This window comes from Prorops nasuta, unplaced genomic scaffold (genome assembly GCF_024137725.1).
Source record: "Prorops nasuta isolate Cenicafe-Biocafe unplaced genomic scaffold, Cenicafe_Pnas_1.2 PNAS00008, whole genome shotgun sequence".
Lineage (NCBI taxonomy): Eukaryota > Metazoa > Arthropoda > Insecta > Hymenoptera > Bethylidae > Prorops > Prorops nasuta.
In genome coordinates, this window is record NW_027116805.1 from 2,298,986 (window position 1) to 2,309,953 (window position 10,968).

General features: G+C 32.9%; 2 protein-coding genes and 1 long non-coding RNA gene across 8 annotated transcripts; 1 reads left to right on the forward strand and 2 right to left on the reverse strand.

The window, feature by feature from the left end:
* Positions 1–1,080: 1,080 nt before the first annotated feature.
* Positions 1,081–2,654, reverse strand: LOC136775593 (uncharacterized). Its single transcript, XR_010822958.1, has 2 exons — positions 2,585–2,654; positions 1,081–1,793 (listed from the first exon to the last, which is right to left on the reverse strand). It is a non-coding gene; the product is annotated as an uncharacterized lncRNA (long non-coding RNA).
* On the forward strand, positions 1,829–7,680 carry Cog7 (conserved oligomeric Golgi complex subunit 7). 4 transcript variants are annotated; one of them, XR_010822956.1, is made up of 9 exons: positions 1,829–2,412; positions 2,604–2,693; positions 3,011–3,512; positions 3,579–4,385; positions 4,449–4,622; positions 4,686–5,147; positions 5,234–5,444; positions 5,518–5,577; positions 7,541–7,680. XR_010822956.1 is itself a non-coding variant. In XM_066730508.1 (8 exons), exons 1-7 carry the CDS (start codon positions 2,410–2,412, stop codon positions 5,404–5,406), a joined length of 2,211 nt encoding a protein of 736 aa, XP_066586605.1. In that variant the 5' UTR covers positions 1,829–2,409; the 3' UTR covers positions 5,407–5,444; positions 5,518–5,759. The 4 variants fall into 4 exon arrangements, 2 of the variants coding, with proteins under 2 accessions (XP_066586605.1, XP_066586607.1); XR_010822957.1 differs by having other exon boundaries at positions 5,234–5,407; XM_066730508.1 differs by lacking the exon at positions 7,541–7,680 and having other exon boundaries at positions 5,518–5,759.
* Positions 5,402–10,670, reverse strand: LOC136775591 (condensin-2 complex subunit G2-like). 3 transcript variants are annotated; one of them, XM_066730506.1, is made up of 15 exons: positions 9,885–10,670; positions 9,685–9,798; positions 9,480–9,626; positions 9,268–9,384; positions 9,030–9,197; positions 8,486–8,962; positions 8,083–8,409; positions 7,702–8,005; positions 7,468–7,637; positions 7,155–7,394; positions 6,409–7,092; positions 6,044–6,337; positions 5,829–5,965; positions 5,652–5,759; positions 5,402–5,582 (listed from the first exon to the last, which is right to left on the reverse strand). In XM_066730506.1, exons 1-14 carry the CDS (start codon positions 9,975–9,977, stop codon positions 5,717–5,719), a joined length of 3,315 nt encoding a protein of 1,104 aa, XP_066586603.1. In that variant the 5' UTR covers positions 9,978–10,670; the 3' UTR covers positions 5,402–5,582; positions 5,652–5,716. The 3 variants fall into 3 exon arrangements, with proteins under 3 accessions (XP_066586603.1, XP_066586602.1, XP_066586604.1); XM_066730505.1 differs by having other exon boundaries at positions 9,685–9,816; XM_066730507.1 differs by lacking the exon at positions 9,480–9,626 and having other exon boundaries at positions 9,685–9,816.
* Between the last annotated feature and the right edge of the window lie 298 nt (positions 10,671–10,968).

Genomic DNA, 10,968 nt, shown 5'->3' on the forward strand with positions numbered 1-10,968 from the left:
GGAAAAAAGAGAGGTGGACGCGAACGGTGGTATAGAGAGGAAGAGGTGGAGGTGGAAAAGAAGGTGGAGGTGGTTCTCCCTGGGAGAGGCTTGTAATCAAACGAGATTGAGGGGAGATCATTAATTTCATCCGTCAACGTCCTCAGACCGTTTACTTTGTAAAGTGCCGGATGAAGCCATTGATTGTCTTTCGAAAGTTCCACGACGGATTTTCATCTGCATCTCGTCATTTTTTGCGCGTTAACATTTTTCAAACGCCCTCTACATCTCTCCATAGTAAAAATGCATTTTTCTTCTTATTATTTATTAATTTGCATGACACCAATAATTGTACAACTAATCACATCAATTTTTCGAGATTTGCCATTCCGGATAGGAGTGCTACCATTGATTTCGTGCATGTGAGGGGAATACGCATACACTGAATGCCAGTGCTCGTCCCTGAACATTACTAACATTTGTTTTTCAAGGTTTTCGAGCTTCGATCAAGAGAGAAAAGCTTTTCAGAGGCCGTAACCACGCTATTCTTTTATAATTGGCTGGTCCATAGTAATCTTTATCGCAGCCAGGTTGATAATTCAAGAATAAAAATTACTTCTCCAACGCTTTGGTTTGCGATTGACTGTGTACCACGGAAAAAGACTCGCTTGTTTTTCTCATACATTTTTACTGTGTTGTGGCAGATTTTTTACCGCGTTCATTCCGTTTCGATTAGAATGGTCGATTTCCTGTGCTGCACAGCCACACATTTTTAGCAAAGAGCTAGTGTGTAATGGAAAGCCTATCGATTTTTTTTTTTATAACAATTCCTATGTTGACAATACATAGACAAAATACAGAACAGAATAAGCTCGTTATCGCACATTGGGATCCTCTTGCAATTGCCGAAGATGCTGGATGACAGGGTGCTAGGGAGGAATAGTGCCTTGCGACATATGGAAAAGAAACAAACAATTAGGCAACAGAGAATTCAATTTTACCTGGCTGAATTTTCTTTCCTCTGTGGAAAGTCCAGGTGAATCCAATCCAAAGTCGAGATGTTTTGGAGAATCATCGAATCACAAAAAAAAAAAAAAAAAGTAAACTGGATGATTGTTTTCGCAATGACAAATCTTAACTTGTCAGCAGTTTTACAATCTTTTACAGCGATACACAATTTTCATTTGCAGCCTCTTAAATATTAATACAATAATCTTTACAGACGCACAATATTCGGGAAAACAAATACGTTTTCTAAATACACGCAAGATACTTCAGTTAAAAAGTATTCCACACAATTGTGAACTCTTACTCGCAGTACTTTATCATTGCAATCCCATTAATAAAAATTAATGTAACCAAAAAATTCAGTCTTCGCCTATTTTTCAAATACTCACGTCTTTTTCCTGCTACTAGAGAAACGGTCATTAAATATAAAACAAATTTATCGGCCAATTGATCATTCAATTAGGTAGAATACATGTGTACAGTTATTTAGAGCAAAAATTTGTAAAATGGACTACAGTTCCTCAAACGAGAGAAAGTCATTCTTTGATCAGTTTTCCTCATTACAGATGAGATTCTCTGGAATAAATTTCAACGTCCAACTGTTGCGCAAAATGTAGGGCGCAAACGTAATATGAGGGAGAGGCGTGGCCATTACGAACAAAGGGTCCGGAAACAACAGCTAACACGCTGTCCTTCGCTCTCCCTTTGTTCTCCCCTTCACCCTTGCCAAAAGCCAATGTAGACTATCCCGCCAAATTTACAAACCCGCAAGAAAGGTAGCCTTAGTGAACACGAACTTCTGCAAACTGAGTACATTCATAAGAAATCTTAAAACTAATGAAATTATTGATTTTACTCCTTCTCCCATTTCCCGTCACCTTCCCACTTTCCTATTATCACTGGTGTACTTGAACAACCTAACCTTCAACAACTAAACACTATAATAGTATACTGATAAATGTAGCCTAGCTTACGAATTAATCTTATATTTAAGGAATTAACATAAATCAAACCGATCTTTTACTTATACTAAACTATGCTTAAGATTAGCTCTCCATCAAATAATATTCATATTACCGACTCACGCTGCTTGGTCTGTTTGCTCGGTATTTTTCCCTTTTCTAATGACATTTGATAGTGCAAGCTGCAAACTTACAAATTGTAGCTCGGCAATGTTATAAAATTTACTGAACGTAACACGTATTATAACGCCATAGGGTACGACTCACGCATTCAAAACAATAGCAGTAAAAAGGAATGAAGGGAAAATCAAATCTTATCTAAAAGCCGCAGGTTCGATTTAATCTGAATTTCTTGACTACCGGCCAAAAAAGCGACTGTCAGGAGGATTAAAACTTGGAACTGAGTTACTGACTGTATACTGTATAGTGTATACTGACTGGCGTTTTCCTCCATTCCGGTATGGTAAGGATCGTTCTTTTTTTCATTTTCCTATCTACATTTCTCGCTTGATTTGCTTCTTTTTTTGTAAATCTCAATAGTAACCACCATAAATTCATCTCAAAAAATATTATTGACGCAAAATTAATAAAACCTCTTAAAATCCTAGAGAATTTGAGGTTTTGCTCTTCCTAACCTTAAAAAGTTTCTTCTAGGATGTGTCTGCCTTTTCCGATGACAGCTTCGACGTCAAGGATTGGATCAACAAAACGTTCAAAACCGCCGAGGCTCAGGAAAACAAAGATGTAAGCTTGGCGTAATTTCGTTTACTAAATTTTTTCTCAACATGCAGTGTTTTAATTTCAAGCTGCACTCAGTTGCAATCAGCCACTAAACTGACGGCTTCCATTGCACGGCGGTCAATGACACCTCGCGTCTTTTTAAAAGATCATTTTTTTTTTCATTGAATTTAATCTTCTTGCTTTTACCAAATTCATGATAAAAACATGTAGAAAAAATGTATTGTACTCAAATAAAGACACAGAAAATTACTTTTTTTTTTTACTTTCTTATCAGTTGTATTATCAATTAATGACAATGCTTTATTTTTAAATGTTTTCAGGCATTTGTTTCCTCCTTAGTCATGAAATTGCAATTGTATGTACAACAAGTGAATGGAGCGTTAGAGGAAACAAGTCAATCGGTTCTCTCAGGTCTGCCAAGAGTTTTACGGGATACTCAGCTTCTACAACAAGAAGCATTGGCCCTGAAGGAAAAAATGGTTACTGTGAAACAAGAGATAGCAAAAGTGGAAAAGGATACAGCTTCTTCGATAGAGTCACTGGAGAGAATAGACAGGATAAAAACTAGTTTAGAAAGAGCCAAGCAAGGATTGCACGAAGCTGATAATTGGACATTACTCGCCAATGATGTGGAGGAGGTGTTTGAGTCTGGAGATACTCAAGCCATTGCAAATAAATTGTTCGGCATGCAAAAATCATTGGCAATGCTTGTAAATGTGGTGGACTACGAGGATAAGAAGATGCAACTGGAAGGCTTGAAAAATAGACTCGAGGCTATAACTAGTCCTAAATTAGTTCAAGCTTTCACAGCTGCAAATTTAGGTATTGGTGCTATATGCTATCTTGAATGTGTTATATTTGATCGGTAAGAGGGTTTATATTTTTTAGAGCAATCTAAAACTTATGTGGATATTTTCAAAAAAATGGAGCGTTTACCGCAGCTTTTAAAATATTATCACAATTGTTTAAAAGTATCACTTGGGCAAGAATGGAGGCGTATAATTGAATTGGCACAAGATGAAAATGTAGGCTATTGGCTGCACAGCTATTACGATAAATTGTTATCCACCTTCCATGAACAAGTTAAATGGTGTCATCAAGTATTTTCCACAACGACCGTCGATATTCTTGTAGAAGTTTATGCTGATCTTTTGAGAAGTTTAGACCCTGGTATTTCCGAATGTATAGAGACTGCATTAAAACAACAGCCTAGTGCAACGAAGCTATCGTTACTACTCAAATTGAAGCAAATTACAAATCACTTCGCTGTAAACTTGAACGGAGCAATAGAAATATCTTCGCGAGGAAAATTACCAAATGAAAAAATATTTTCATTGGCGCAAGCAATCTATGCCCCTTATGTTCAATATGTTACAAAATACAGCATATACGAAACTGCACAGCTCGAACAACAACTTCAAAGTTTAAATTGTGCCCACGAAGATTTAAGCGACACGATTAATGCACTATCTCTTAGCATTTCCAAAGCTATTGATCATGCCAATGAAGCCAATAAGCGCTGTAAATCATTTACCGATGGTTGTGGTTTTCCAGAGCTATTAAAGTCGCTTCAAACGTACTTCAGCAAATATCTGGATAAATACCGTGTGACGGTGCGTCATTTAGAGAAACGCAAAGTTAAAAACGAAGACTGGAATTTATTTCAAATGTGCATGACGTTGATGCAAAGCATTGGTAATAAATTTATATTAATTAATAATACTGATTTGAGTAATTAAATAATTATCACTATTTCAGGCGATCTTCTGGGGCAAGTTGAACAGTTTGAAAAATCCCTTGTAGTGGATATTATAGAAATAAATAACAAGTTTCAAAGCAGTGTAAATAAATCTTTTCAGCAGTATACTAAATTACTATTGAATGGAGCAGGTCAAAAGGACTTTGAAAATCTCGTTGCATTTGTTCAACAAGGTAAAATTCAACACATTTTTTTAAATGGTAATGATGTTAACTAAAAAAGAAAATCAATTACAGAAGATAAAACTATTCTGGATTCGACAATAAAGGCGATTCAAAAACTCTGCGCGGATTTGCATCACACGACGTACGAAATCATTTTTGCACCAATCTTTACGCAGCTTTTGTTGGTGCAAAAAGCTCCTGCTTGGTCAACAGATTCTGGCAAAATCACAAACTTGAATTCAGACTTACCTGATTATAGCTTTGCACCACAAGAATACATTACTCAGGTGGGCCAGTACTTGATGACGCTACCACAACATCTTGAACCATTTCTCTTAAGGGACAATCCAAGTCTTATATTGGCCTTGAGAGCTGCCGATGCACAGTACGCTCAACAAAGCTCATCTGAGTCGGGTTTCACAGGAGTTTTATTAGATATTTTGGCCAAAGGAACTTGTCAGATGTTTCAAGATCAAACGTTGGGAATCTATCGATTAAACTCGTTTGCTTGCAAACAGTTAGCTACTGACATTGGTATGTATATATTGCTAATATCATGCGAATTAAAATACCTCAAACCATCAATTATTATTTACTATTAATTTTATTCAAATTAATAGATTATCTTGGAAACGTGCTGGAGGAACTTGGTTTATCCTTATCGGAAAACTTGCAGCAAATGTCACTGTTGCTACGAATACCAACAGAGGACTATCAAAGTAAAAGCTCTGGCTGCAATGCACGTGTAGTAGCTGCAGTAAGGCAGATGAGAAATATTACATCATCCGGATAACGTAATTTATAAAATCATGATCACAGCTTTTATGCAATGTACACATTTTTTTGCTAGCTATCAAAGTTGTTATATGCCTAGAGTGATAATTAATATTTATACTCTTTTCAGCGAGAAAACATCGCCAATTCGTGACAAGTTGAAATTCTTCGATTGGGCAGATAATCTCTGGTTAGCTACATAACATTTATACAAACTGTATGATTAACATACTATGATAATTTAGTGGGGAGAACTTAGTTTACCTGCGTGAAACAGTGATTTTCTTTTACTGGATAGATCATATATTATTGTTGTTTGTCAATGTATTTTATACATAGCTCAATAAATTTTTCACGACGTCGCTGATCATTCTAGAAAAGAAAAGTTATTTGTTAGTATAGAGTGCCAACATTGTTACCGTTTAGTAAATCGATAAATACCTATCGACTTCCGTGGATACAGTTTGGCAGTGCTTTACTTGAAACGTTTCAATTATTTCCTTGTATAATTTTGTGTCTGGTTTAGCTGGTAACTTAAGTATTTTATACAAAATTATTAGTCCAGAAACTGCATCAAACTAAAATTTAGATCACACACATTTCTATATATTTTTTTAAGTTAATGAAATGATTTCTTTAATATCTTCTTTCATTACCTTGGTATATTTCGACATAGCTATTTTCATAACGTGAATACACAGTAGTTTATACTTTTTTGTATGTAATATAATACTCAGAATCTTTCCAGATAAGTAAGGCAATTTGATATCAAGAACACTTATTTTTTGGTTGATGGTACTTGAAAAGAAATTTTTCAGCTCCTTACTTATACAAGAAACAGCTGTGTTTAACGCGATAGCCATAAACATTGATTTTAACTCAGACTGTTTAGAAATTCGCTCAGCCGTAATCAAACATTTTACTATTATTGGTGAAAAATTCTTCAAGTTCTGAAAATATCAAGCATTTTAAAATCTCAGAATCTAATTAATGCAAATTGCAATACAAATATATAACTAACATTTGTACTTTGGTTTATAATGTTTTCAGAGTATTTACTTAATGTGATCATTACAGCCGACAAGACTTTTGGAACAATAACATTTAATATGTCACTGTTTTTATAATTATAGGCAGTTTTGCCATAATCTAATAGATTATTGATTAGATTAAAGGCATCATCAACGAAAATGATACCATTTGACAAGACAAGACAATCACAATAGAAGAGCACAATTTTGCAACATAATTTCGTTGTCGTTTGACACTTTAGCACTGTTAATTTTAAAGCATTTAAAATTATTCGTAAAATTTCTACAGAAAAGTCGTTTCCATTATTTTCTTGTGACTTTAAAGCATTAGGAACCAATTCCCTTTTTGCCCAGTCCATTACGTCTTCATAATGTTCTACAAATGATAAATCTTCATCAGTTTTTTGTAATATTGAAATCATATTGACATATTCTCTAAAGATATCTAATGTTATTTCCACGGATGTAAAATTATTATCAGTCTCAATGCTGTGAATTTTCTGTACTACCAAACATTTAGATATGCTTAATTTTTCCCAGAAATGAAGTAGACAATGATAATACTTAATCATCAAAACTGATCGAAATTCCATATGAAGTAAATGCTTGAATATTCTTAGACTAAGTTCCAATGATTTTTCATCCTTTATATATTTTAAACCCGTCGATTTTTCCTACAAACAATAGAAAATAGTTTGTGGTGTTAAATGATTTGAATAGTTAACATTTATTATACCTTTTGGCATTCGGAATAGTTGATAACTGCTTCGTCAATATGGTCCGTCAGTGATACAAAAAGTAAGTCCATTGCACCCCATTTAATCAATACAGTGATAATTGTCAAAATCATATCACTAGAAACGCTGGTTTCGCAAAGCTCTTTTAGAAATATTTCTATATACTGTTTTTCGTTAGTCATAAATTCTAAGGGCACCAACGAAAATAAAAAAATCACTGATTCACGTATTTGACGATTCTATAAAATAATGAAAATATGTTACTATTATTATTACTTACTAAAAGCTATACACTTTATAATACCGTTTTACCTTAAAATTAGTTAACAGTTTAGGAAGAATATTCATAATCATAGAAATTAAATCTTTCTCTCCTTCCTTGCAGTTTTCCAAACGGGCACTGTCTTTGCTTATCACCAATAGAATAGATATTAAATCGATCAAGATGTGAACAGACTGTGTATTGGATATAATTGCTTTCTCTATAAATCATAATAAAATTACTTGAATTTTTTTCAACTTTTCATTCGAAAGTACATGGTTTACCTTCTAAAAGACAAATTTCTTCTCTTTGAAAATTACTGATACGTCGACGTTTACATTCGTTTCTCGGAGGTACCACATTTGCTTTTTTTTCTAAAACTAATAACATACTATTCATAAACTTTAACGATGTATTCCAATCAATTACATCCTTCGAATAAAGGAACACCTTCCTTACTCCATTTATATTTGTTAAACCTATATTAAGCAAATCATTTATAGCTTCATACATGTTGCTCTCTTTAGAAAATATTCGTAGTCTCAATAATTTTATTAAATTCTGTGACAAAGATTTGCTATCCGTTACCTAAACAGTAAAAATGTTGTTAAACAAGGTTATCATTCAGATTTGTATACTTTTCTATAAACTAAAATAATACTTGCTTCCAATTTTTCCAGAACACTATCAACAGGTATAATGTCCCAAAATAAAATACCTACATTAGTATGTGCATAAAACAATAATTTAACAAAGGCTTCAACAACCATTTCATTAGTATCATAAATACTATTGCAATAATGAGGCAGTATTTCCTTTATAATTTCTCTCGTATTCCCGTTTGTCAATACATGCTTTAAACCATAGAATACAGCAGCTCGTATCTCAGAGCTGTTTGAGCTTTTTGTATAATTTAAAAAAGTGTGAAACCACTTTTCCTTAATTGAATTTGGAATAAAACTCCAATTTTTCTCCATTATTTTACAAGAGCCCTTCAATACATACAGAAAAAAAACATTATGAAGTAATTTCCTTGATAAGCAAATACTGCAAGAATGAATTGCTTACATTTATAGATGCAAGGCAAACTTCATGATTAGGATCATTCAACAGATCTGTAACTGCATTGTAATGCTTAATAAATAAACTGTTTTTCCTTCCTTTTAATACGCATTTATCTGGAAAATAACAAGACATGAAGAGAAATTCAGCAGCGTTGCATCTAACACAAGATCCAGGAGCTTTCAAATGATCCCACAGCATTGTATCAAATTTTTCATGCATTAGTTTACGTATAGCTAATTGCCGATGATTGTAAAGGTAATTGAGAAATATTTGTAGATTCTCTCTTAATTTATCAGATTTAGAGGAGCCTCTCTCCGCTCTTAAACAATGAAAAACAATATTTCCCAAACATTTGTTTGTAATTAATTTTTTGTTTATCTTGTCTGCTGATAAAATAGCTGATGCATAAATATCAGCATAAGCAAGAACGGTAAATGAATCAGTTTTTTCTAGCAAAACTTTTATATTACCATAAATGCCCTGTACACAAATAAATTTTCTATTAAAAGTATTCAAATGTTTCAACTAATTAATTTGAAGTTCATACCATTATCCACTTTTCCCCAAGAGATAAAAGAAAACTCAGTAATTCTTTTCCTTCTAAAAGCGAAAGCACAGGCTTTTTTTGTGCAAATATTAACAGTTCTTGGATCTCTTCTTCTTCTTTTAATAAACATACTGCAGTTCTAATATTATATAAGCGTTTAATGTGTTTCTAAAATTATTCAAATCATCCATTAAAGTTAATTCATTATAAATTGTAATTTTTAAGGAAGTCATGTTACCAATGATGTTCCAGAACGTCCTATTAAATATTTTACTGCATTAATAATGACTTTCTCTTTCCAAATCATATCCAAGATCCACCATTGTTCCAAAAGATATGAAATTTTATCCTTTACCTTTAAAACATAATAATTTCATTGTACCAAAATTACAAATATTACAATAGTTTTATGAGTATTGCTAATATTTAAGTTTTTTTAAGCCAATGAACCTTGATGTCAGCTATCTTTGTTAATGTAGTTGAATGTAAAATAATAACAATCTCTAATAATACATTAGGTACAAAAATTCTTTGTTGTATAGTTTCAAGAGCCAAAGAAATTATGACATTCAGTATTTGATGTAAAGTTTTATGCCCCTGAAATTATAATTTAATCATTAAACAACAAAAATTTCTTTCGTGTAAAAATTCTTACTTGAGTGCATGTATCATCGCAATGTTTCTTGTGGCATATGTTTTGCGCATCAAGCAAAATCCTCTTTATGGGACACCATAACTGGCATAGCTCATCCTCTGATAACAAATTAATCTTTTTCACATTGTATTTCTGAAAAGCATAATGGACACTAAAAATTCAATCTTTCAAATATTTAATTGTGATTATCATAGATATACCAATTTCTTGCATATATCTGAAATATCAAGGCCCCTGGTTTCCAAGACACGAAACAATATCTTGTTTTCTAATAACTCTCGTTGTTGCAACATGATGGAACTGCAATTTCTGACAATTGCTGTTTAAACTCTCCTGTGATTTTCATGCTGGATTCATATTCAATAATTTAAAAATTTTCAAAACAATTCATAAATTCTTTATAAACTCAAGCTCTCTTAATATAGTAATCACTTTGCTTTTCAACTTAATGCAAGAATATAATCATACCACTGTAATTCTACAAAACTTATTTTATTGTCAAAACATTTTAATTCAAAAGAGCATAATCATTTTTTCGGTTAATAAATTCTTATTATATTTTACAATTTAAGACACGTGATAATATCCGCAAGCGTTTTGGGTTATCACAGTGATAAAACTTTTGTATTACAAAACTGGCAATAACTTTTTGAGCCTATTTTGTCTTATCTTTTTGATAATTTGATTAATGTATTTTTTAAATTTGCTGAAAAATTCAGCATAAATAAGTAAACAAATTTTAATATATTACATAGCCACCTCTTATGACCATTAACGTTATAAACATGTATGATAGGCTGTAGCCTTTATGATAATATTTATGAAAACTCTCGTTCAATACATTACAGTACACCTGTAAATTATCTAACATTGTATTAAAACAATGTTCAGACTAAAAATTTGGAACTTGAAAATCTTCACAGAATATTAATTATGGAAAGTTCATGCTCTTTCAACCTCCATTAATCCCCATTCCTTATATTTATGGTAAGTACTTGTATATTATTAGAAATTACGTGCGCCATTTTAAAAGTTCCAAGTCCCAGACGTTCCAGAACTTTTAGGATCTCACTTCCCGATTGGAGTTTCTGGTCCGTGATCCGCAATTCCAAGTTCTAAACCAATAAGGCACCTAACTTATTCTTACCGGCAAGTTTCGATTGTAGTCGGTCGCAGTTAGGGACGGACGGGTGTCGGCCGTCGAGTGGGTCGAGTGAACTTAACTTGCTTGGTCGTGTTCGTTCACCCTTAATGACAAATATCGCTAAATGTAATGAAATAAAT

Bases quoted from the DNA above. Each gene is read 5' to 3' on its own strand.
- LOC136775591 (XM_066730505.1), bottom strand. From the start codon at position 9,977: ATGTTGCAACAACGAGAGTTATTAGAAAACAAGATATTGTTTCGTGTC. The intron at 9,627-9,684 runs GTAAGAATTTTT...TTATAATTTCAG, and splicing joins GCGATGATACATGCACTCAA to GGGCATAAAACTTTACATCA. The intron at 7,093-7,154 runs GTATAATAAATG...TATTGTTTGTAG, and splicing joins ACTATTCCGAATGCCAAAAG to GAAAAATCGACGGGTTTAAA.
- Cog7 (XM_066730508.1), top strand. The intron at 4,386-4,448 runs GTAATAAATTTA...TCACTATTTCAG, and splicing joins GACGTTGATGCAAAGCATTG to GCGATCTTCTGGGGCAAGTT. The intron at 5,148-5,233 runs GTATGTATATAT...TCAAATTAATAG, and splicing joins ACAGTTAGCTACTGACATTG to ATTATCTTGGAAACGTGCTG.